Source organism: Scleropages formosus, chromosome 19, assembly GCF_900964775.1.
Source record: "Scleropages formosus chromosome 19, fSclFor1.1, whole genome shotgun sequence".
NCBI classification, from domain to species: domain Eukaryota; kingdom Metazoa; phylum Chordata; class Actinopteri; order Osteoglossiformes; family Osteoglossidae; genus Scleropages; species Scleropages formosus.
In genome coordinates, this window is record NC_041824.1 from 23578398 (window position 1) to 23605956 (window position 27559).

Sequence of the window (27559 nt, forward strand, 5' to 3'; positions counted from 1 at the left end):
GAACAGGTGGTGGGATTCAAAGCTCGGTCCTTCGAGTGAAAGCAAGCAGCTCTAACCCCTACGCCATCTGCTGACCGAAATCAGTGTATCACCCTTCGCCACCTGCCCCCTTTAAGGTTTATGCAAGATGCCTTAGATCAGCACCTTGACTCGGCCCCTCTAAGACCCTCAACCAGCAGTCTTCCTGCAGCCACAGCTTGCCTGCCAAAGCTGCCCGTTTTGAGCCCTCAGCCACAAACTGCGTCGACCCCCCTCCCCCACGTCTCGTTTCTGCTGGACGTCTCCCCTCCCCCTTTCCAATGCTGCAAAGCACATCATGTGCTGAAACGTGCTCCTACGTTACACTCCCCCCCGTTCTATAGGGTGAGCTTCCTGTTTTTCCCTGAACCCGGGCCTCAGGCACACATAACGTGAGCATATGAGACTCCTGCAGAGCCCAGCCCCCTTGCGCAGGCTGTGCGCCATCCAGGGAAATATGCTTCTTGGGGGGGGGGGGGAAGCAGTGGAGCACTGAGGCGCCACATCGTTTGAGCTCCTTTAGTGTTTTGCAGCAAGACAATAAACAGGCGCCACCTGTACGCAGTGCGATCAGATCTGATGGAAAGAGCCGACACGGTGGCTCAGGGGGTAGCGCTGGTGCCGTGCACTGCGTTCAGGCGTTGGAGTCAATCCAGTTCAGTCTACAGGGAGCTGGCCTGTTGTTTGACAGTCTAAAGACGTGTTTCAGCTCAGCTGAGGAACAAACCTCCCATAAAATGAGTGTGCGACACACTGCTCTGCTTTAGGTAACAGTGATGAGATCCAAAAGGTTGCAGGTTCAAATCCCACCTCCTGCTGTCACACCCTTGATCAAGGCACCTACCCTAAATTTCTCCAGCGAAATCATAATTATTTACCTATTTGTATAGCTGCAAGTAGCTTAACGTAAGTTCCTTTGGAGGAAAGTGCCTGCAAAGTGAATAAATGTAAATACAATTCCAGATGAATGAAGGGAAACATCAATAAAGGAAAATCAATCACTGCTGGCCTTTTGTCTTCATGTCCTAGCTGAGCAGTGTCACACTGGATTTGGGGGTGGTGTAATGAGCAATGCTGCTGCTCTGAAGCCACACACTTCTCTAGTGGGAATGATAGGGGATTCCAGCTGAGCTGGTGCTCTGCCTTCATTGCCCCACCCTCCTCCAGGCCCCCAACCCCCCACAATTAGGTCCTCTGCTTTTCATAGCACTGTGTGCCTTTTCTTCCCTATGAAACCCCTCCCCCACTTACATCATTTCAGCTCCACAGACGTGACTTGAACCACCCCCACCCCACACTCACACACACCAAAACACATCATGTGGCAGCTGGGCACCAGACAACTGCACACCACTGTCTTTCAACAAAGAGTGAGACATGCAACATTGTGTGTCATCTGCTCCTGGAATAAGGGAGAGTAACTATGCGCGACAGAGCGCCGAGATGTCCTGACCTGGGCGGGAGGACCAAGCTGCACCGAAAGACAAAATTGACTGTTAATGAACGCAAGGTCAAAGGACCACGAGTGCACCACACAGAACGCCTGTGTCCCAGCTGTGCTGTAAAGACCAAATTCAGAATAGAACACATTTATTAACTGCTCCCAAAGATCCTCTGCTGGAGCTTCAACCCCCTCTAATAGTGGTTCTACGTGAGGTGTGCATTTCTGTATTCGGAAGGAACCAGAATTTTTTGCCAACGTGACATTTAGTGCTCAAAAAGGAATTTCAAAGGACAGATCAGTGAGTTCCAGGGAATTCCGGCAACCCTGAAACGCAGAGTTTATAAATGGCCAGGCGGGCTGTGAATGAGACAGGTGCAGAACTCACCTGTCAATGACCATTGAACCATCAGTGAACATTCATCAGGACATGTCAGTGCTCCATGGTGGATCAGTAGTCTCCTCTATTCTAGCAGTGTATGGGCATTGTGTGGCACAGGTGAGAGGTGTCTTCATGTAACGTGGAGGTGATTCACTCGTGTTGAACCTGACTGCGGTAAAGGAGCGTATCCAGCAGTTCGAGGGTGACAGGTGCCCCGCTGACTGAGAAATGAGTGCTGTAAACTGCTACCGAGGTTAAGGTCACAATGAAACAAACCCATTGAGTGTTTTGTCTTCAAAAATTGACCTGTCATCGATAATTCTGAAATGCTTGCAGATACACGTTTACTTCTCATTTCACGTTAAAATATTTCAACTAAAAACATTCGTTCTCCACAGCCAACTGTGCTACAGCTGACTAACACACTGATATCTTTAGCACCAAAAACTATTAAACTTTCTTTTTAAAGTAGGCTGTAGGGGTGGGACCTGGAGTTTCTAAGATTTATTCATGGAGAAGTAATAAATAGATGCTCCTTTACATCCCATTAGCGTAAATAATTCTGAACATAAAATATTTCAGGACACAGATGAAACCTAGTCATACATTCACTCACTCACTTCTCATTTTGAAAACCCTTCTCATTCAAGCATTAACCTTCATATTTATTCATCTGACACTTTTCTCCAAAGAGACTTACAGCATGAAGCTACTTACCCAATGGTACAAATAGGTGAATAATTGTAATTTATTTTTATTGGAGGAAATTAGATAAATACCTTGCTCAGGCATGCCACAGCTGAAGGTGGGATTTGAACCAGTGACCGTTGGGTCCAAAAGCAGCAACTCCAACCTCTACGGTCCTACATGCACCTTGTTAGCCTTCATCTGTGTCCAGAGAAACAGATGTATCTGAATGTTAAAATTCACTGTTGTATACAAGCCTCTGCTTGTACAGGAATTAATGGATTTACTGGAGCACTTAGACTTCAAGTGACACTGAATGCACCCAGTTTAAGGTTTGGTTACATAATCATGCAAAAGGTGGATATTCCAACTTTGCAGGTTCGGGCACCCAAGGGAATCTAACATTCCTGTAGTGAGCAGAGTGCCAGCGTGAAGCCCCTCCTCTCCAAAACATGCCAATGAGGGTGCTGATGCAAAAGTGGAAACACCCCTTCCCAAGTTTACAATATTTCACTAATCTGAACTAAGCTCTTGATGGCTGGCACTTTACAGCTGGCACTTTACAGCTGGCAGTGTAGTGGTTAGAGCAACTGCCTTTGGACCCAGAGGTTGCAGGTTTGAGCCTCTCCTGTAGCTGTAGTACCCTTGAGCAAGGTACTTACCCTGAATTGCTCTAGTAAAATTACCCAGCTGTATAAAGGGGTAAATAATTGTAACCTTAACACTGCAAGTCACTTTGCAGGAAAGCGTCAGCTAAACGAATAAATGTAAACATAATAAACCCCAAACAAAATCCTGCCGTAACCCAAAGGTTCGGTGAACTGGTGATCTTAAATTTACCTTGTGTACTACTCTGTAGCCCAAAAAACATGTGTTCCCTTCCCCCAGACAGTCTTCGGATCATCATGACCATTTTCAGACCGCTTTGCTGAAGAGGAATGTTGTGTAAACCTTGTCAAGCTCCTGCTCCTGTTTGAATGAGCTTCTTCCTGCAGGTACGATTTCACTGCTTTACATTTCATAGTAGTGCATCATTTTTGGCTTAGAGTTGTAATACAATAAAAAGAACACGTACCTTTATTTGTTCATTTATTTCAAGAAACAGGTTAAACATATTTACAAGTACACCACTTACTAAAACCCCTAATAGTTCCCATCAGCTCTATAGCCAAGAACAGTTCTTTACAACACAAAAAAACTGAAGAGAACCTCCACTTCCACTGAAACAAATAAGCAGACTACAGTTCAGAAACTAAAATAGGTTGCATGGTACCTTGCACAGTGTTTTTAAGTGAGGGTTGCATAGAAAATAGCACAAATATCAAGTTGAACCAGAGAACATAGAAAAATACTGCACCAAGTCAGCAGATCACTGCAGGATCAGAGGATGCTAGCAAGCACGTGAGTTTAACTACGCATTAAACACCACCATTGCAATCTTCTACGCAACATCAAACCCTGGGTATTGTCTCCGGTTTCTCAAATGTAAAGAATCGCAGAAAACTGGCTTTTCTCAACTAGATGAATAGCTTTAAAGCTACTGACATTGATTGATCTTGTGGGGGAAAAAAAAAAAAAAAAAAAAAAAAAAAAAAAACTCTAACTTGCAACTTTGTCAGTATTAAATATTTGGGGAGAACATTCATTTTTCCAGTTTGATACTGTTTCATTTCATGAAGCACATACAAGATTTGAGGATTAAGAGGTTCCTGATCTTTTTTTAGAAATGCATACCTACCCTGACCAAACAAGGTTGTGAATAACTTGCAGATCACTGAAATTGCAGGGAAGCAGTAAGAGGCTGTAGAGGTATGGCAAAGGAGGAATAAGAACTATAGAAATTTTCAATTAATTTTAAAGGCTTAAGCTAAATATTTAGTATTTCTGCAGTTAAAGCTATGATGTTCAAAACACCAACATGTCTAGCAAAAGAACAAATCAATGGTCCAGCTGTTCATTTGCATAACTCATAATATTCTTACACTAAACTGTGGTTGACAAAGAAACCACCCCAAAAATTTCAATATCCCCTGTTTTTTTTTTTTTTTTTTTTTGTGTGTGATCTTGCCAGAAATCTCAGTTTCCAACTTCCCCCATCGCACATAACCGGCCACAGCACTTGAAGCCTTGGTCATTTACCCCTTCTTGTTCAATATCAGTAAAGAACAGTAAGACACTGCCCTGTATCAGCCCATATACTCATTTCTACCGTGCATCACAGCAGCGGCGATAGTGTCAGAAATAAACTGGTTTTGTGCGAGAAATGGAAGCGTGTTTAGCTTTAGCAGCCTGGAATCTCCTTGAATCTTAAGGAAACACCAGTCAAATAATTGGAAAGATCAAAAACAGATCTTACATCAATTTTACTTTGCAAGAGAAAACTTACCAGCTAACAGCAAGATTCTTGCTCAAAGAACCTGGAGTATATACACAATGGCTTAAACAAAAGTTCTTCAGAAGAGTCTTGAAAATGAGGTAGAACCAAACAATGTATAGCCCAAATCAAGTGCTTCACTGTAAACCAGAATAAAACTGATTTACAATCTAATACTAAATATCACCCAACAGCTACACAGCCAAAAGAGGTTTTGATTCTGTTTGGGTGAAAAACTTGACCAGCCTGTAAACATTCACTCTGTTGTTTCTTGTCCCTTCAACTGTGTGTGTATGGGGGCAGCACAGGACAACAAACACTGTGAAATGAGATAAATCAACCAAAGTCACCCACCATATTCAGCACTGACTGGTCCCTGTTCAGAGACATGAAATTTCCCAGTAAAAGGGCAGAAATGTAAAGTAACCAACAAGAAAAGCTGATCCAGAACTGAACATAACACATTCACATATTTTTACAATGCTTGAAGTATGAATATGCTGTCAGATGGAGACAGACAAAACAGTTTAAACAAAATCCTATGTCTTGATAAAGTATTCAGATAGCATACCCAGAAGCAGAGCACACACACTGGCCAAAGCTTTATGAATGTACACATTTCACTTATGTGCAATTTAAGCATACTGTGTTCCTGAACAATTCTATTGAGGCCTACAAACACAGTAAACAAAAGTGAGCTGGGCCTTTGAACATTCAGAAACTTCCCAAAGCATCTCCTGACATTTTCTTTTTGGCATTATCTGTGAAAGCTAATAGATGTTGCAAAAATTAGATCAATTCACTGATCAACAACACATCCCTCAAGCGAGCCATGGGGGAAAGCAGGCAAAAGACTAAGATCAGAGAAAAAGTCAGAGTGGGGACTCCTGAATAGTCTGTTTTTCCCTTTGTTTAGTGTCATCTGTATTACAAAAAAAAGCAGTTATTAAAAAGCCAAGTGCATGCCAAATGGTAGAAATGGACGCAGAAAATGGAGGAAATCCTTATGAAAGCAATTCACCTGGTACATTAAAGTAAGGAGTCATCCACCTACATTTCTCCTTCTGTACTACAAGCCTCTATAAAGTGGAACAGCTCCTCTGGAGATATCCTTTAACCATGTGCAAACATACAAACTGGACTAAAACACCCTGGTATTCCACCTATACAGACCTGACATGGTACGCTGCTTTTAAAGGTGTCTAGTCTCATTTTTAATGTTCAGTTCTGAAGATACATGACTCAGTGAAGTTTGAGAAAACCACACTGTTTATACATATACACATTTACGACAAACGTCAAGTCCAGTATATTCTTAAAATCTCTTAAGGGCTCTTGCAAAGTGTTTGCCTACTTGAACCTGTTTAAATGGTGCATTTCAATTGGGGCAACAGCATAAGCTGAACAGCTATAAATCAAAAAACAGCATGTACAGTAATAACATCCATGGTTTTAGAACTAATATGAAATTTGCATTAACATTTAATTTATATAAAAAATGGCACTGCTGGCCTGAAAGACAATCAATAAAAATGTGGGGGAAATTACACTGCATGTGATTTTAAAGTGTCTTGAAAAAATGATACTGAATACAATTAACACAAACCATAAACTTATAATGGAAAATAATTAAGGCACACAGGTTATTGGGGGGGGGGGGGAATTGTGGCTGGGTTCTGAGTGGGTTATTTGGTAACCAAATCACAAGGAGAGGCACAGGACTCCACACATCCAACAGATTCACATTCTTAACAAGCCGTGCACACAGCAGAAGTTCACCACGACTCAAAGGCAGAGAAACAAGTGGGTAAAGGTTACACCAGGTGATGTGTGTCTGGCTCCTAAAGAGAGGCTAAAATAATCATCATCCAGCAACATTAACATGGCAGCATACGGTTTAGAAAGAGAGGTCAATTTGGGCCCATTGAACAGAACAGAATTGCAAACTAAAGGACTTACACACTTCTGGTGACACTTCCATAGCAATACCAGCCTCTCTGTTGGGACGCTGGCTGGTGTGTAAACAAGGCTATTATTTCTTAACACGTATTGATTTCAGACCTCCAAAACAATGGGGGGAATGACAATCTGTGCAATGTAATTGCATAGCTTTCCCATTGGTCGAGTCCTGATTACAGATGTGTGGAATAGCTCCTCTTCACATTACATCACCGTGAAAGCTTCACAGTTCACAGGGTCGAGTCCCTTTTTCACCTCGACGTGGGATCCCAAGGTTCTGAAGTAAACAAATCTGTGAGGGGGGGGAAGAGAGGTCAGCTGGCTATCTGGGGACAAGATGCAAAATAATACACAACCAGAGTGGCCTGTTTAAAGTATGTGTCAGAACATTACATGGACCATTGTATAGGATAATAGCAGCTGGTGTCATCGTAGCATCCTGAAAACTCAGCACTCTATGCAGTGAAATAAGGCTGCTGTCAAAACTGAGTGTTTACAATGTCAAAGTAGCTAATCTTTCACATTCCAAAACTGATCAGAGCTGGTATGAGCAGGGTCACAACATCAGGACAGCAAAATTGGTTTTGTCTGGCCAGTAGCAAATTCAAACTAAACAATGATAAGTTTGGAAAGACACAGGCCTGCAGTGTTACTAACAGCAAGCTAGCTGATCACATCCACAGTACCCTAGTCCATTTTCCTCACCAGGTAAATTTAAGGAGTGTAGTGATAGTCAAGGTGAAAGTTTTGCTTGACACAGACATGAGCATGCACATATTTGGCTCCATCCAACCTGATGTGGCATCATCTGTGATGCTCCTCTGTTTAATCCTAATGATGCACACTATAAATAGGCTGGGAGGGGGGAGGAAAAGAAAAAAAAAAAAAAAAAAAAGCTTGCAACAGCACATCACAGCTCATGGTCATTTTCTGGGTTGCATAACTAGTACATGGTCTAAGCTCAAATAGGTCAGTCGGAGACAACAAAACAGACATTTTACGGGGCAGGGAAATCCATTTCCACATGCCTCCAGTTGTGTACGACTACAAGATGTTTATCTGCACACGGACAACCCTGAGGGTTTAAACAGACGTATCACAAGGGCACAGCTGCAAATTATAAATAACTCTCCAGCTACTGTATAAGCAAATGCATAAACAGCAGCGACATTTAACAAGCACACAACATTGTGCTGGATATTAAAGTCAGCTTGTGCTCAGTGTACTCCTGCAGACAGATTATTACCCATGACTCCTAAGAGAAGTGATATGGTAACGAGCCCAGAGAAATGTAAAGGTTATGTTGCTGGGGCCCTTACGTTTACTGACTTTAATCCATGTCAAGCACAAGTTTGGGTCAATTTTAGAATTTCTACACAAAATACACTCAAGTGAAAGGAGTATAACTGTACAGTCATTATGGTTTTATTAGCCTCCGGTTCCCCGTGACCCCGTATGGGACAAGCGGTTCTGAAAATGTAGCCTCACTCTTCATTACAAATAGTGGTTCTATGAAAAGTAGTTTGAGAAATGCCAGCAGGAGCACATGGAACATGAGAGAAAGCAACTGAAGATGCTGGAAAGAAATTACACCTATACTCTCCTGTGGAGAGACCACTTTCACTGCTTAGCTAACTACAAGAATATAATTTCACTTTAAAAGCTGGGGGGGGGGGGGGGGGGGGGGGGAGAAAAAAAAAGGACCAACATAAACCATAAGAACTGCCCAGTGACTGAAATGGTCAGGTGAAGAGCTTCAGCAGACTGCCATCACTCAGAAGCCATTCTGTCCAAGTGACAATATTGCTGGCAATCAGGCAAGCCCTTCATGCTGGAGGTAGACATGAGTCTCAAAGGACTGGGTTCATGCAAGCCATCACAAAGCACATTTCCTTCTAGGAAAAAGCCTGCCTCAGCAAAACCCATCTAAGAACTGCTAAAACAGAGTGTGATTCAAAATGGCTTTGCTACCTCACAACACACAGCAGCTGTCAGTGCAACTGGTGCAGGATTGCTGAATGATGAGAGCATCCCAAAGGTACAGAACATTGGAGTGGTCTCTCAAAAGCTTCATGGCACTCTGCAGAACTTAACAGTTGAAGAGAAATTGCAGGCTACGTGGAAATTTCATAAAAGTTTGACTCTTCAGTCACCCACTGTACATGGACCTTTCAGTTACATAACTCACCCCTGAGGGAGAGCTTGTTAACGCAGAGAAAAATGCAGCTTGGTGTTGAAGAAAAGGCTTCTTTGAAACCTGTAATTTTTTTAAACAACTGCATCATCTAATTTAAGAAAGAATGTTTTATGATGCCACATTTTGGGGCAGCACAAAGGAAGCCCACAACATTTTTGGCAGACCTGCATTTTAACTAAAAAGCTGCAAATCTACTTTTGTTCCTCTCTCAACAGTGACACCGAGCTTGATGATGTCAGGACTCTGGATCACTTCTTAAAATGATTTGTTTTGATTTTTGCCATTATGATTTCACCCCTTTTACAATACAACTCAAACTGGCTCATGCATACACACAGACACAGCTCACTGAGAAAATTACAATGCATATGGTTTAGGATGTCAAAGATTTTTAAAAGGGGCAAGATGAGCCATGGATCTTATTTTACCCACCACAGCAATTAAAAGGCAGAGAGGAACACGTTAAACCCCCAAGTAAACCCAAACTGGTTAAATCTGGCTCAGCACAACCTAGCAATGAAAACCATTAAACCTCAGAGCTGGAAAAGCACCCGCTGCCAAGCATCCGGCTGTTTTCATTTAAATCTTGTTTTCATTTGAGAGGAATTTCTGTAGATTCTTTATCCAAACCAAGTATTCAAATTGTCCTGAAGACATACTACATTGAAGTTTACCAAGGCATTGTGAGCAACTTGGTGACTACCAGGTTTCAGTCATGCAGATGTGTTTTTAGAGGATCACAGCTTATTATAAAAACTAAAGGGTTCTGAATTAATGAAACATGTGACAGGGCAGATGAGAACCAAATGAGATGACACACAAAAAGATCCTTCACAAAGCCACTTCAGTTTCTCTTTCTAAAGATAGCCAGATCATCAATTCCTAAAAGCAAGGAATATTCCTTTCAAACTTACACTACAGCACTTCTGATTACAGTTAATTTACAAATACTTGACATAGCTACAATAATAAAAACTGATTTCTTGTACTTTGTGCTAAATACTGCTTAAAAACAGTATCTTTGGGAGGATGGAATCACCTTAGGCTGCTGAAGTATTTTAAAAGACCTTCAAAAAATCTGCTGTGGACTTTGTTTTGCCGCCAAGTATGAAGCAGTTGGTATGAGAATCTGCAGCTTCACATCTGAGGTTATGGTCCCTTCTTAGAAAAGAGGAGGCTGCTCTGTCCAGGTGAGCAGAGAATAAAAGCCCCCCAGTAGAGCACTTCAAGTATCTTGGTGTCTTGTTCACAAGTGCAGAAAGGAGGGAACACGAAACTGAAAGGTAAATGGCTGCAGTGTTAGCAGTCCTGCAGCAACTGTACCAATCTGTGATGGTGAAGTGAAAGCTGTTTTCACACAAAGCAGTTTACCACTCAAATCTCTGCTACGGTGAAGTTACCCTATAGCTTTGGGTAACAGCTAAAAGGAGAACATTGTGGATTCAGGCAGCAAAAATGAGGCTTCTAAGAAGGATTGACGAGTTCATTGTACAAGTCAATGTGAGGAGCCACTGCTCCTCTGAATAGAGTCGTCATCTCACTTGGTTTGGACAAGAATGCTCTGTGACCAGCTCCTGCTGGAGCTATGATGGAGCACATGTAACTAAGAGGAGACGCGAGGGCAGACCCAGAAACATGGAGAGATTTTATCTCCTGGCTGCCCTGGGGATCCTCAAGGAGGAGCTGGATAACTTTGCTGGAGAAAAGGTTGAGGCCTGCCTGCTCAGTCTGCTATCTCTGTGACCCTAACCAGGACAAGCAAACTAAAACTTACTTACTAACCTTCAAATATTGTGGGGGGGCGGGGTAAAATCAAGACAAAGGTACATGAAGATTGCCTTTTGCTAGAAGAGCACTTCCTTTTTCTGGGTTTTTCATAAAATGACAAAGCACAATACACAAAACAGTCTAATGTCAAAACGATGTATTTTCACGCACAGATATACACGCACGCACAACTAGCAGTGAGAATCACACCAACGGAAATGAAAAGCCACACATCACTGGCCGTTCACAACAGCAAAGCAGCTTTCATTTCATCATTGGCTAGAACGTGAAGATTGGTCTACACCACTTATGGTTACTCTCGTGCATGACAGTTCTATAGACTGAATGACTACTAGAATGAAAAACATTAACAAAAATCTATGCACAACAAGCCTCTGTTTACATGCAGTAAACAGGCATTTGTTAACTGCACACTGAGGGAAAGGTACATGACCATAGTGAGCTTTCAAACAAAAACAAAAAAAAAAAAAGGGGGGGGAGGGGGACGGGGGGATGGACAGACTATAATTGACACTGAACTTACTGGGAACAGGTGTTCCCTACTGATACTGCTTTGCTCGTTAACTGGCTTGTAGAGCAAAAAAAAAAAAACCAATATGCTGAGAAACTGACTCACCCTCACCACCTCAACTGACAGGGAGCAAGCAAATCGAACAAACCAGCCTAACCACTATACTTGCCCCAAAGACACACATCTTTCCCTCTTTGCTTACTAGTGACCCAAGAGGGATGTGAGGAGAAAGTTGAACACACACTGGTGGATATATCTATTACCATGTGGATATACAGTATCTATTAATATGTTGGCTAAACCACTTACATAGAAACAGTAGTATTACAATGACAGTCACATTAAACCAGATCAAATACAAGTGCATTCCAAAAAAAATATTTTTTGCATAGTCCTGTGCAGGCTTGTTTGTGCTACTCAGCCAGAAGGTTGTTTACTCTAAGTAAATAGATGGCTTATAATTGGCTACAGTCTAGCCTCAAGATCTCAAAATATAATTTCATTGTTTAAGCTCAGTCAGGGATTGTGCACTGCTGACATCACGGATGGAAGTAATAAATTTCATCATGCTAACATTCAGATGCTTCACAGTTGCTAATTCTTTTTAGTCAGATTCTACTGAGATGGAACATCTGCATCACAGGTACAGCACAGACATTCTAAACAAAAAAGTGAACTTAATTGAACTTCAAACTAATTGGAAAAGGATCACTTAATACCCATGTTCTAATATTAACTGGATAACACATCCATGCCTGTCATCTCTTTCCAAGTGCCCCCTATGATAGGCTTGTTTTTCCTTCAGGTCAGAAGGGCTGTTTTGCCCTCTGACAAGACTTGTGGAGTGTATTCACTCCACTGTGTCATTCACTGAACTATTTTCTAAACTGTTTAAACTATTTCTACTGATGGCTGGGGTGTTCAAAAGCATGGCCCACTGTGCCCAACAGCAGCTCAAGCTCTCAAGACAGTGTTGATCAACACAGCAGAGACTACAGGTCACACAGACTGGAGCAGCTAGTCAACATTTCCTGAGAGATGTGCGATGTTCCCACTGTCTAATTTGTGACCACGGAAGTGTTTTTTTAGAAGAAATCCTATCCAAATTATTGGCATGCCTGCATTCCAGCCAAACAAAGAGCAAGGAGACCAAAAAGCATGGAGAGGTAGACAAAAGTACTCTGTTTATCTGATCCAATAAAATCCCTAGTTTTCTGCAGATGATGGACTTTCCCTTGGGCATAGGGGGTGGGGGAGAGAAATTGCATAACTCATATCCCAGCATCCTTCTTGTGAAACCAGGCCACCCTGCAGGACCTCATGCAGCTCTATAACGATAGATCAGTCAGGGATTGTCCACTGCTGACATCAGGGATAGAAGAAATTTCACCATGCTAAAGATGCTTTACTGTAACCACCCTCACATGAATAAAATTGTTGATTTAATATCACCAGTTTAAATATTACTGTAATACAACTGATCTGTTTTTAGTTGTGGGATTGTATATTGGCAAAATTTTTAAAGCAAGTTTGGCCCATTTTTATCAAAATTTTAAGTATCTGACTTGGGATAGAATTGAAGGGATTTAATAAGTTTTTCTTTTAAATCCTGAAAACTATTAAAGGTATTATTACTATGGCATGACGCCCTCACATTTCATCCTTAAGTGTTTTGAGATTAACCATTTACCACCATGTGACCACTACTAGATAAAACAAAACCATTTTTAAAAAATGCAACTGCTGAGTCATGGCTGATGACTTCCCTAACCACTGGATTATGAAAACACACCTCTCACACACTAATCTTTGTTCAAACAGTCCCATGTAATTAAGCAGCAAACTGCCTCTTCCTTTTCCCTTGAGAACAGAACAAATCTAACAGGCCAGAGGACTTCTCAGAGGAATATAGGAGCTCTCACACCGAGAGAAGGCAGCAGACAGGACAACCGGTGAGTATGGTCTCGCAGCTAGCAGAGCTCACTGCACACTACCTGCAACATAACATCACATTAAATTCTCTTCTGCAACTCCCTTTCCCAGAGCAAAATCCTCAGACGGCCAGTAAATTAACAGCTCTACTGTGCTCAGAGGCTCGCCATTTTCTCGTTTTCCAGTCAGAACAATTCATTCACTTCCTCTATGACTATTACCCAAACATACCATGCCCCTCCCTACAAAATTTAAATTGTGCAGGGAAAAAGCTGTACACCTCAGACTCCCAGGTAGAACAAATAATGTTACTTCTTAATGCAACTGTTAAGAAAGGGTAAAAATTCAGCATGAAAGCATCCATGGTGCGACTTTCTCATGGCGCACCAACACACAAGGGGGTCCGATGACATCTATCTTGACAGTTTTGACCCTGAAATGGCAAGTACAGCTGATGCTGTGATCATCTGCATGCCAGAGGCATGCAGGGAAGCATTTGTGAGGATTATGAAAGAGGAGGGCTGTGGGTATGAGGGTGGAGCCCCTAGCTGGCACTGTGAGGAGCATTGGGTACACTTTGCCCCTGAGGCAAGTTACATGTTTTTGATTAAAGCAGAAAGGGGAGGGTTGAAGACAGGCAGAGTAACCGATTCTATAGAAACAAACAAACTGGGGACTAGAAAGAGGGGGCAAAGAAAAAGCGGAATTAGGGTTGGCCCCTGAATCCAGCGCTTTCTGTTATACGATGATTCGGCCAGACAAGCTCACTGCGTCAGCACTACCCAGTTTCTCTCAGCAGCCTTATTTCTTACCATGTGTGTTGAAGCATGATGAGACAAAGCTCCGCGCTTGTGTAGACAGTGTGCACTGAATTAAAGCACAAGCAGTGAAAAACAAATAACTACCAAGGAGGTCAGTAAGAGAAGGTCACTGCAAACCTTAGGACTTTATAATATAGCTTATCTAGGCAACACTGAAAATTACCAATGATATTCACATTAGAACAGTGTACTTATCTTCTAGGGGATTTAAAAAAAGTCATTCTGTAAGCATATTATCTCAATACCTGGTACAAAAGAAGTTCATGCTGTCATTCAGCCTCCAAATGTTAAGCAGCACATGTAACCTGGTCCATCCTGATCTCCAGCTCAAAGGCATCAGGCCGATCCTGAGGGTTCACAGCCAGCATGTCCTGCAAGAGCTGTCTGATCCCGTCCGACATGGAGCTCCTCCGCCTCTGCGGGATGTGGAGAATCATCTTTGGGTTTTCCAGCAACGCTTCTCCCACAGGTACAATCTCGGTGCCCTGCCTAACATAGGTGCCGAGGAGCTCCCGTTTGGACTCAGCGTCAATGAAGGTGATCCTCTCCAACATGGCCCAGATGATGATACCCAGGGCAAAGATATCTGCCTTTGCTGTGTAATGGCCCTCCCACACCTCTGGTGCCATGTAGAAGTCTGAACCGCAGGCCGACGACAGCCAAAACTTATTCACGTTGACATTTTTGTCATCCCCTTCTTTGCCTAAGCCACCAAGACCTGCACACACCTTGCTCAGGCCAAAGTCTGCCACCTTGAGCACAGGTACACCGGACTTTTCTGAGATGAGAATGTTGTCAGGCTTGAGGTCTCGGTGCACAATATTGTTCTTGTGCAGGAAAGCCACAGCGCTGGTTAGCTGTAGCATGAAGCTCTTGTTGGTCCGGGGGTCTGGTTGGCGGGACAAGATAAACTGGTTGAGATCCCCGCCCTCACAGAACTCCATCACAAACCAGAGGTAGCAAGGCTCCTCTGGGTAACCCAGAACCCGCTCGCCTGCAAGAGAGGAGAAAGACACTTAAGATTATCCTTTCATGATACAATGGAACATCCTGTACTTAAACCCAGAAGTGAAGTGGAACACAGGGACTCCAGTAGACCAATCACCTCTACGGTGCACCAAAAAAAAGAGCCATCATACTTCAAATGACCTTCAGACTCAAGATGTACTTCTCTCAGTTAATGAAACTGAATACAAGCAAATGACATATGGGGTTTATCTGATATATGTTTAATGTAAAGTTCTCCACAACTGAGTATGTCAACATGCCACAAAACAGAATGCAAGAATTAGACTGGTAAGCACTGCTCTGAAAAACTGGTCAGCTAAATCACACTTAGCCATAAAGAAATGCTGCAACAATTTAAAAAAAAGATAAAAATTAACAGGCAAGAAAGACAAAGACTTCAGCTCTACATACAGGTAATTTGTTTTGCATACTAAACCTCTGTTAAATATTTTTACATTACAGCAACCTGAATTGAAGTTACCGTAAGTTTCAATAATAAACTGTTCAACTAACAAATCAGATGGTGTTCAGTTGTGCTGAACCACATACAAACCCTTAAACACAGCTGCCAGGGACATTAAGCCCAGCATATTTGTACAGGCTATCTGTCCACACTGCAACATAGGTCATAGACCAACCTGTAAAATTAACAAGTCTAGAAGAAAACTACACAAGAGGGGAAGAGAGCTGCCTTTTATACTAGAGAGAAATGAGATATTTATTACTGCAGTTTCAGGAACAGTTCTTGAGGCAGAATCCCAGTTTGTTTATTTAAAAAGAAGGCATCCCTACCAATGCTTCTGTGCCTGGTGATGTCCAGCCAGGGGACAGAAATTTCAATATGTCCACAAAAAAAAAATAAAAATCATTGTAATTCAAAGACATGAGGCTCCATCTCAAACAAAAAGCTCCCACAGTCCCGAGCCCTTTCACAATATTACCTTTCACTTAAAATATTTGCAACACTTTAAAATAAATTCAACATAAGACTGAAACCATGCAGTATCCAGCCTTGTCAAGTTTCTTGTAGTAAAGAAAAGAAAAAAAAACCCCATTTCACCACGGTACGTGAATGGCAAGTTAAAATGGGTCATTCTGTTATGTAGTTTGTGTCTTTATTTGAGGTGACTTAGAACATCAAGTCATTATAGAGATGTGGAATATGCCATTTTATCCAATAAATGTAAGGTACCTAGACAGATATGTCCAGCAATAGTAAGTGAACAGACAGTGGATTTTAAGGTCTCCGCGAAATGGAGGCAACAGCCACGTTACACTGATGGTCAGTTCAACGTGATGGCAGTCGCATCAGTACAAACAGGGTACTATAAACAAGACAAAACACGTGAATACAGCACCGGTATAGGAGGAGCACATCCTTTCCGGGAGAGCGACTGAGCAGGGAGAATAGCCCATGTGTGCAAGTGTAATGGCCTGAATGCTCACCCTTATGTAACTGTGGGAAGACCAAGGCACACGAGAAGGCCAGCAGCTGAGGCAGCACACACCCTTACCGGCACCTCCGTTTCCTCATGAGTTACCAAAACAAAAAACGAGCCGGACCGGCCTCAAACCCAGAACAGCACCGGCGTTACACAACTTAAGAGCAGTGTGTACGTGTTCCTGGGAGCCACAGACACCTGGGGCTGGCAGGGTGCTGAGGAAAGCATCAAGCAGTTGAGAATGATTTCTCAGGTAAAGAACTCAGAAGGTGGTGGTGGACACGGGGACACACGCCTTCCCCCTCCCCTCGCGTTTCCAAGGGCACCTTTGTTTGCGCCCAACCTTCCAGGACAGCTGACAACGCGAGTATCCCGGCCTCCTCACATAGGTAGGCCGCGTTAACGACGCTCCTTACGTCCAAGCACAGTCATTGTTGAGTGAGTGAGGAGACGGGGCCCTGGCTGCTTAGTTAGTTCCTTCTCTCCCCTCCCCAACCACCGCATGACACATGATCATTAATGCGAATAAAACAGTACAAAACAACAAAATGCCAAATACCGCACTTTTTGCTGCACCATCATGCTAAGTTACAGCGAGAAGTGTCGACTGTACCGGGCGTGCGTGGCACAGACTAAGGCGGGGAAGCAGGAACTGAGGAGGCCGTGACTCACTGAGGTACGTACGATGCGATGGCCGCGCTCACAGGATTTACACACGAATATGGCGGAGGTGGGACACGTCAGGTCAGGCTGGTGGGGACGGTACCTTTGAGCGAGGTCTCCACCAGGCGCAGGTACTGCTTCGAGCGCTTGTCGCCGTGACTCATCTTCTGCGCGAGGCCGTTCCGCTGCAGCACGCACTCCTCCAGCTGCACCACGTTCTCGTGCCGCTTCTCGAGGCTCGCGAGCGCCCAGAACTCGGCGAGCGCGAGCTCCACGTTCTCGGGCGCGTCGCAGCGCAGCTTCTTGACGGCGACACGGGCGCCGGAGCCGCGCGCCACGGCCTCGTACACCACGCCGTAGCTACCTCGGCCCACCTCGCGCAGGAGGCTGTAGCGCGGGGCCGCCGTCGCCGCCGTCGCCGCCGCCGCTCCGGCAGTCTTCCTCCGCGTCGTGTCGCTTCGGAATAAGTTCGTGTACAAGCAGTTCGCCTCCTCCTCCTCCTCTTCCTCGTCGTCCCCCTCCTCCATGGGCACCTGCTTGTCCTCGGTGTTCTCCACGGACAGCGTCCCTAAAACTTTGCCCACTTCCCGTTTCATTTTAGCGCCGCGCGCTCCTGCTCTCCTGCACGTCCGCACGCTTCTCCTTCTCCCTCTGCCGTCGCCCGTGTCCATGTGGCTCTCGTCGTTCGCAAACGCCTAGCGAGTTAAGTTTTCCTCTCCTCATAACTTACTGAAAGGAGCACTGTGTTGCGTGGTGCACGGACGCAGCGACGCGAGACTCGACGCTACTGCGGGCAATAAAGTCACAGTGAACTGAGTTAAAGTCAAGAGGAAAGTGCTACTTCGCTGCAACACCATTGAATGAGGGAAGAGGACACGGGCCGACCGTCCCACTTCTTCAACGCCACGGGGGTGTTCCGCTACTGCCAGTGCAACTGATTTTAAAATCACAAGAAGTGACCCGAGGCAGAAGTTAAATAAACTATGTAATAACATACATAAACCTAATCTAAATACAAATATATATATATTCTATCACTGAACACGTTACATTTAGCGTCATCCTCTCTATTAAGCCTCGACCGAGCTTGTTTTGGCCTAAGAACAAACCAACGGCCAGTCATAGGGGTGTCATTTGGTTCCAGCACGTAACTGTCGTGCTTTTATGTAAATGAGCGACTTTTCTTTTCCGGTTGCATCGGCATTGTGGCAGAAATTAATATACTTTAAGAAAACTGTTCTGAGCGAAATAATTCGTCTTATTTAAAAATAAGATTTGTTGTTTCGTACAGGTCGGTTGGTCTGTCCCAGCGTGGTGTCACACGTGTGTGTATAGGACACGTGTGGGAGAGCATGAGACTGCGACTGGCCCTGTGTGTGCGCGCCAGATCGTGACTGCAGAATCCACGTGCCCATCTATCTATCTATCTATCTCTCTATCTATCAGAGAAATATTAAAATTTGCTTGTTCAGTTGCAATTAATACCTGGTAAACTGCAAAAACATGAAACATGGCCAAGCAGATAGTCCAATTCAGACTTTTCAGTTTCTGAGCAAGGAGCATGCAATGCGTTTTTAGAAGTATTAGTTGTTTTTTATGATCTTCACTTTGTGGTTTTGCATTAATCCCTTAAAGCTTAAGTGTACATTAGCATGTGTTCATTCAGCAGATGCTTTTCACCAAAGCAATGTGCAATGACTCCTGTGTAGTATTTAGCTGACACCTTTATTCAAAGTGACTTAACAATGCCAGGTATACTACAATACACTCCCTGTAGTTATTCACCCAACTGTACCGCAGGAATGTAATATACACATATCATACACACACACACACACACACACACACACACACACACACACATTGACTGAAACCATTTGTCCCAAGTGGGTCACTGCAAACCGCGGTCACCTAACCCGACAACACTGGGCGTAAGACTGGAGGGGGAAGGGACACACCCAGGGTGGGACGCCAGCCCATCGCAAGGCACTCCAAACGGGACTTGAACCCCAGACCTACCAAAGAGCAGGACCTGGTCAAACCCGCTGCGCCCCCATTCGTACATACACATTATGAGCAATTTTAGAATCATCTGAAACACGTTTTTGGCTGTGGGAAGAAAACGGAACATCTGGAGAAAACTCACACAAACACAACATGCAGAGTAGACACAAACTGAGCAGAAATCCATTCGCACAACCCAAGAACTGTGGGACAACAGCGCTGTCCACTCCGCTACCACGTTACCCCTGCAATTAGCGCAAGACATACACGTAAATGAAATGAACACATCTTAGTATTCTTTTGTGGCATTTAAACTATTAGATGACAGCAGTTCAAGTCCAGATCTGAATGGGCATGTTGTTCAGCAGGTGGTCCAAAGCAACAACTATTGGTTGGAGGAGGGTGGTGTAATCTGGGCTTCTCTCCAGCACCGATAAGTAATGAAAGGGGGTATACAAATCAGCTTAAGTCGTCCAGCTTGGTCAGCAGTGATTATAGCTGGGGTAAAAGCTGCTTTGTGAATGTAATGAAAAGTAACGGTCATAAAAGAACACTGAAAAGCAGCTCAGTCAGTCACGATGACTAATTTGAATATGTGAACATCCTCTACACCTTTAATGCCAGAATTATCCAAAGGATTGTAACGCTCTCTCATCCTGAGATACAGGACTTGGTTCGGAACATCTGTTAGTGTTGGTACTGTTAAGGCTTAAAAGCACTGGTTGCAGGTTAAAACCACAGTTACAATGTCAGTGAACACTTTTATGGAAAGCTGTTGTGTATTCTCGTATGTTTACGGGGAAAATGTACATATGTAACACACACACACATTTTCAGAGCCGCTTGTCCCATACGGGGTCACGGGGGAACCGGAGCCTACCCGGCAACACAGGGCGTAAGGCCGGAGGGGGAGGGGACACACCCAGGACGGGACGCCAGTCCGTCGCAAGGTACCCCAAGCGGGACTCGAACCCCAGACCCACCGGACAGCAGGACTGTGGTCCAACCCACTGCGCCACCGCACCCCCTCACATATGTAACATATGTAACAAAATAAACAAGATAACATGAACGATCCCACATGTTGTCAGTTGGAACATGACCATTTTTATTAATAAATACCATCAATAAACAATCAAATACATTAATAATATGTTTATATATAATTTTTAACATATTTTTATACTTTTTATTTTTTTATAATTTTTTATGTGATCCACTAGTTGTGTATGCTGTATTTATTAGTTTCAATGGTATTTTTTGCAATCAGCTTTAAGTATATTGCAAACTGTACAAAGTAATCCATATTTGAAAATATGAATTTGTATTTGTTTCCATAAATGTCAAAAGGAGGATAAATTGGTTTAGTTAATCTGAACATCTTGTTCACACACAGTACATATGTAACATCACACGGGGTGGAAAGTGTCAACTATTCAACATTTTCTGTATTTTTTAAACATTTTCTATTTTCAGAAGTCCTGCAATAAATGTATAGTCTTTCAGAAATTACAGAAAATGTTCTGATTTTGTTTTTGTAAACATGCAGTACATGATTTTTAATTCTCATAATGCAGAAATAATAAGACTCAGCATATGAATGAGAGGCCATGAAACAGCACAACAGCTGTGAGGGGTCATAGTTTAAGCTATTCTTTTGCTATCGGAGAGACAAGACAGTGCAGCCTGACATCTGCTTACTGCCAGGTTCTCAGTGACTGTTTCAGTGGGTGGCAAATGACTCATTACTTTTCTTCTTTACATTTTCCTGATATGGCTTGCTAATTTTAATCAAGTACTGCTCTATGACTATTTTCACTAACTGCAGTGATCATTAAACAACCACTTATTTGCGTCATACTTCATTCTACAAGTCTCAATACTGCCAAGAGTGTTTGGAGCAGATGAAAGGAAAACTGACATTGATAAAGTAATCTGATGATGAATTCTGGGTCAGTTTTTGATACTGTATGTTGCTTAAGAAAGGACAAGCAGCCGTTCTTGACCTCTGTGGAGCACATTTCTCCATGGTTCAGCACTAACCCATCTGGGAATTTTTATTAGCAATTTCCAGGTTAAAAGGCTGAGTTCTTAACCAATATGCCCCCTATAGCCTCCGCTGGGTCCCTCCACTCAGAAGTCCTTCAGAATTACGTATCATCAGCGGGACGGTGTAGAGGAGACAAACGTGAGAAGGATTTGTTCACATACATTCCCAAGTCAGTGTCTGGAAGAGCTGCTTGCATAAATCCCATCATTGTTTGTATTGCGTGACACTGTAAACAACAACAGCAACACAGACTGAACTGCAGTGCTTTCAACTTCCTGCTAAGGCTATACATTCAATCACTCAGTCAATCAAAGGTTTATTTATCAAATGCCAACAATACGCCGTACAGCAGTGGTTGCTGGCAATGAAATGTCTTTTTCCACAAGCTCATGGGGGGAGGGGGGGGAAAGGAACAACATACATTAAGATTGCAAATAAGTTAAAAACATTTGCAAAATACAACACAATAGGAATTGAGTAAAACTAATGACTATTAAGCAAAACTATTTAATGAAAACCAGATGAGTTGTTGAATTTGGATGCTGCTTGACTGTTCAGGAGTCTAACAACCTGGAGGTAGAAGCGATCCTGCTGTCAGTTTGATTTTGACTGGATACATTAGTAATGTTTACTGGACGGCAGGAGAGAAAATAGTGTGTGACCAGGATGACCAGGGTCCTTGAGGATGGGCCTGGCCTTCTTAAGGCATCTGGCTGTGTAGATGTCCCGGATGTTGGGAAGCTCACAGCCTGATGAGCTGTGCCGGCTTCACCACCCTCTGCAGTTCTTTACGATGCTGGACTGAGGAGCTCCCATACCAGGCAGTGATGCAGCCAGTCAGGATTGGCCTGGGTGTGGGATGGCATGCCACACTTCTTCAGCCTAAAGAGAAAAAACAGGCACTTCCATGCTGTTTTGACCACGGTGTTGGTGTGGTGGGCCCAGGATAAGTCTTGGGTCTCTCCTTGGTCTGGATCATCTCCTTGGTCTTACTGATGTTCAGACAGAGTTTGTTGTCCTGACACCAACCTGCCAGGGCATCAACCTCTTGTCTGTATGCAGTCTCATCACCATCTATGATCAGGCCAATGACCATTGTGTCATCTGCGAACTTGATGATTGTGTTTGAGTTATGCCTGGAAACACAGTCATGGGCGAATAAGGAGTAAAGAAGAGGTCTAAGCATACAACCTTGCGGGGCTCCGGTGTTCAGAGTCAGTGCAGAGGATGTGTTGTTGCCCAAACTCACCACCTGTGGACGTCCTGTCAGGAGGTCCAGGATCCAACTGCAGAGAGAGATGTTCAGTCTCAGGTCCTGGAGCTTGATGACAAGCTTTGAGGGCACAAAGGTGTTGAACGCTGAGCTGTAATCAACAAGCAACATTCTCACAGATGACCCTTTCTCGTTTAGGTGTGAGAGGGTAGTGTGGAGTGCAGTGGCAATGGCATCCTCTGTAGACCTCTTCCGGAGATATGCAAATTGCAGTGGGTCCAGGGTGCCAGGCAATGAAGAGGTGATGTAAGCTTTGACTAACTGCTCAAAGCACTTCATGACAACTGCTTTAAGTGCTACAGGGCGGAAGTCATTCAAGCAGCTTTCAGTCATTCAGCATTCCAGAAAAGAATAAAAACAGAATACATTTTTAAAAGCAAATAAACCGGTGAATCATGTTTTTTGTTGGGCTATCAAGAGAGTTGTTTTCCTATTAAATTTGGACTTAATGTTCAGAAAATTCCAAAAACTGATCAATCCATTGACTTTTTACTTTGACTTTCAAAATTAATTTGAAATATTCTGGCTCTAAATGCAAACCTACTCACGATTGTAAAGTTTAAGGTAAGACTCTGAAAGGGTAAAATTCTTTACTAATAATCATCCCATTTAAGAATCCACAGTTCTTTAATTGCCTTGGAAATGAAAATCAGTTGATTCAAGCAAAGTCATAAGCATAGTGATGAAAACCTTGGCCGAAATTCTGTGGGCTGCTATCAATGGCTGCAAGGTATAAAGCGAAATAATACGCCTTTTGCGAGCGGCAGGCGTCACACAGGAAACGATGCAGATGAGGTTCCCTTGACCTTTCGCTTCAACCAGCTCTCAGGCCTTTCCGACATCCAAGTAGTATTTTTCAAAAGAACAAGAAGCAAAGCTGTAGATTTGGACAGCCAGCTCTGACGCAGAGCAAAATGCTTTTGTCGCGTTTCAGGGACACTTGCCGTGTTCCATTGCTACATCTTTTTTCCATGCACGCTGCAATGTTACATGCATCTCCATGACAACCTCACAGATAACACATTTATGAAATGAAATGAGTTATCAAATCCCAGGTTATCCACCTTACAGCAGGTGAATGCAATTGTCATCTGTCTGAGATTTCAGGAAAGACAGTTTGTTCAGTTCAGTAATTTATATGGATGGAAGTTAACTGATGAAAATCGGAATATTTATTTTTTTTGTTTAATACCATCGCCAACTTAACTGGTAAACACCTAGATAATGTAATTCTGCTTCTATTACGAATTACAAACTTACTTAGTTTTTAATAATAAATTAGAGAATATCTGGGCATCCAATTTACCCTCTACTTTAGTTCAGGCCAGTGTAAGGGGTTCTGGCTTTGATAGTTTTATATGCTATTTCAGTACACACACACACACACACACATTTTCAGAACCGCTTGTCCCATACGGGGTCGCGGGGAACAGGAGCCTACCCGGCAACGCCGGGCGTAAGGCCAGAGGGGGAGGGGACACACCCAGGACGGGTGCTATTTCAGTAGCTTCTACTTAATTACCAGGAAAGCAGAGGAAACTACCGTGCTAATTTGCTCAATGAAATGTAATACCTGTCCTTTATATCCAATCCCCACCAAATGACTTAAAGCCACAGTTTCCGTTCTCGTGGAGCCTATTGTCAATATCGTTAATACTTCATTAGTTAATGGCTGTGTTCCGAATGCTTTTAAAGACACCATTATAAGACTCCTACTATAGAAATCAGATCTCGAATGTAATAACCCAAGTAATTAAAGACCTATCTCCAATCTACCATTTTTATCCAAAATTTTAGAAAAGACCAAAGCTTACCAAATTGTAAAATATCTTAATTATCATAATATATTTGAAAAATGTCAGTTTGGTTTCTCCCCTGGTCACAGCACTGAAACGGTGCTCACCCATGTTGTTAATGATGCTTTCATCTCCTCTGATGCTGGTCATATCTCTGTTGTTATGTTACTGGACTTGATACTGTTGACCCTGGTATCCTACTCAGTAGACCTGAAAACCTGGTTGGACTAAGAGGCAATGTTCTGAAGTGGTTCCATTTGTACTTAGCTAACTGTGAACAATTTGTACTGAAATCTGACGACTGCAGCCCTTCATTCTCATCTGTGGTTCGATATGGTGTGCCTCAGGGCTCTGTGTTAAGTCCATTATTGTTCTCACTCTGTATGGTACCATTGAGTTATAATATTCAAAAACATGATGTAAGATTTCATTCATGTGCTGATGACACACAGCTATGTTTGCTTAAGCGTCATGCCACATTACATGTTGTGTCTAGCAAATTGTTTAACCAATATGAAAGTATGAAAAAGTTTTTTTTTAATCTGTGAATGCCAGTTAAACAGAGGTACTTCTGGTGGGTGGTGATGTCAAAACTCTTGACACAATCACACCAATCTTTACACCAGTCAGACTGTCTGCACCAGACTGTATCCAGGCTACAGTTGGTACAAAATGCTGCTGTGAGAATTGTTACAAGAACTAGGAAGTTCTCCAGTAACACCAATACTTAAATCGCTTCATTGGCTCCTGGTTACATTTAGAGTTGATTATAAAATCTTACTTCTGACCTTTAAGGCAAAAAATGGCGTGGCTCTTACCTTTGTGAGATTATTGATTCCAAGACAGTGTTTTTGTTCATCAGATATGGGTTACCTTAAAGTAGCTGTGATCAATAAAATCTCAGTAGAAGGGCATATCCTTAGTTACAGAGTGCCTAAACTCTGGAATAGTCTTCTTGTTACTGTCAGAAATGCCTCGTCTGTCTTCGCCTTTAAATCCTGGTTTAAGACTTACATGTTCATTCTGGCATATGGGGGTGCGGTGGCGCAGTGGGTTGGACCACAGACCTACTCTCCAGTGGGTCTGGGGTTCGAGTCCCGCTTGGGGTGCCTTGTGACGGACTGGCGTCCCGTCCTGGGTGTGTCCCCTCCCCCTCCAGCCTTGCGCCCTGAGTTGTCGGGTTAGGCTCCGGTTCCCCGTGACCCCGTATGGGACAAGCGGTTCTGAAAATGTGTGTGTGTGTGTGTGTGTGTTCATTCTGGCATATCAATATCCAGTGTAATTCTTGTTGGCTGTACTTTTTCCTTCTGTATTAACCTCCCTAATCTCATTAAGTCACTAGTTATCACATCGACAATTTCTTCTTTGTTGAGCGTTGTTTCTTTACGATAAGACCTGAGGAGGCAGCTGACCGTGATACCAGCACCCCATACTGACTGAAACTGATGATAGCCAGCATGATAGACAAGATGTACCAATGTGAACTGGGACAACAAGTTAACAGTCATCTAAAATGCTATTTTTAGTTTTTCGTTGACTTAAAAATCTTTTTTTAGTGTAGAATGCCCAGGAAGAAAATTGATTATTAATGCTTTGGGATAGTGACTTTTGAATACATGACATGTGACAAGCTGAAAACTTCTGGGGTAACACGAATGTTCCAAATTTCAGCATGTGTTTTATGATGAATGTTATACAGTATTTGTTTAAGCAGGAATAACCTTGAGCAAATAAAAGGAAAAAAAAATGCAAGGTGGAGCTTTCTTTGTCTCTGTTCTTCAGTAAGGTGTTCAGAAGTGACCATAAAAAGTGAAGACCTTCTTCCCAGCAGGGCCAAAACGGCAGAGGGCCCTAACCGCCACCAGTGGACTGGCAGCATGAGGAGACATTAGCGTGGGATGTGAATGGCTCTCAGTTTGGGATTTGAACCATGACTCATGTCTGGCACTGTGTTAATGGCTCAGAGCTTGGGCCCACCTCCATTGCAGTGCCTGCGATGAGCACATGGCATCACCTTCTGTGGATGCAGCGCTTTACCCTTGCAGGCAGTCAGCATGTGCTGGAAACAAACTGTGTCTCCTCTTCTCTCTTTTTTCCCTCTTTTTGGTCTCACCGTCTCCAGTGCCTTCGACTACCGCAGTGAGGTCATGAAAGGTCATGAAGGTCACAAATCACTGCAAGCTGACTGTTGGTACTGGGTTCTGTTAAGCCCATTTGCAGTGTGTGTGGAGATCGGTGAGTGACACAGCACCTGTGCAAAGTCGACCCTCCGAAGCCCCACATTTACCAGAGTATTGTGTCCATCCTAGGACTCTTTCACCTCAGTCAGAGAGGAGAGATCCACCTTTTTTGGGAAAAAAATCAAGAAATGACCTTTCCTCTCGCAAGATCCTTTTTATGCTTTTGCATAACATATATGACGGTTAATTCATGCAGTAGCTGCTCATTTTAAATACTTTTTGCGATGTTTTTTTTTGGCTTCATAAGATTTGAAAAAAAATGTGAATTTAAACGACTGTGTGTTTGCTCTCTAGTTGTACAAGGGCCACCTCATTTCATGCCATCCTTCATGGGCCAGAAACTCATCACACTGAGAAAATTGCAGTTCGGCTATTGGCGCCCCCTACTGTTCCTTTAAAGAACATCACAATTCAAATCTTGTGTCATCATCAAAAACCGAACTTGTATTGACTGAGCTATAAATAAGTTTATGATTGGAAACATAATCATAAGGTTCAATGTTCTTTAACGGAAAAGATTTGAAATGTAACACTGCCTTCAGTAAGAGCATCTTTGAAACTGAAGAGATAGTAAAGAAATATTACACTTCTCAACATACAGCTGCGTTTGTGGTACTTTAACTGAGATTTATTAGCGCAATATCTCTTTTCCCCATTCAGTATATATATATATATATATATATATATATATATATATATATATATATATACATTCTGTGCAAAGTTTAATTTGCTGCCAAAAAAGTTTCATTTACATTCCAATTATTCATTTCTCCAAAGCAACATGCAGTGCATTTCACCAACAGATGGAGAAATACAGATGGTGAGATGCGATTCACAAAAAAACAATCAATTATTGCAATAGCACTGTTTTTGACAGCATACATTACACAAAGTTTTTTTTAAAACAGATAAGTAGTGAAAGTTTATGGAGTCGACAGGAGATCGGGAGAGAAGTTGGTGCTGAAGAGAT

At 42.9% G+C, this 27559-nt stretch overlaps 1 protein-coding gene across 1 annotated transcript; it reads right to left on the reverse strand.

The window, feature by feature from the left end:
- Positions 1 to 4109: 4109 nt before the first annotated feature.
- On the reverse strand, positions 4110 to 18333 carry stk35 (serine/threonine kinase 35). The gene is made up of 3 exons (XM_018748938.2): positions 17327 to 18333; positions 14356 to 15104; positions 4110 to 7153 (listed from the first exon to the last, which is right to left on the reverse strand). The coding sequence occupies exons 1-2, from the start codon at positions 17892 to 17894 to the stop codon at positions 14398 to 14400; spliced, it is 1275 nt and encodes a 424-aa protein (XP_018604454.2). The 5' UTR covers positions 17895 to 18333; the 3' UTR covers positions 4110 to 7153; positions 14356 to 14397.
- Between the last annotated feature and the right edge of the window lie 9226 nt (positions 18334 to 27559).

Coding starts and splice junctions, on each gene's coding strand:
- stk35 (XM_018748938.2), bottom strand. CDS start 17,894: ATGGACACGGGCGACGGCAGAGGGAGAAGGAGAAGCGTGCGGACGTGC. Junction 15,105..17,326: donor GGTGGAGACCTCGCTCAAAG/GTACCGTCCCCA, acceptor CCTCTCTTGCAG/GCGAGCGGGTTCTGGGTTAC.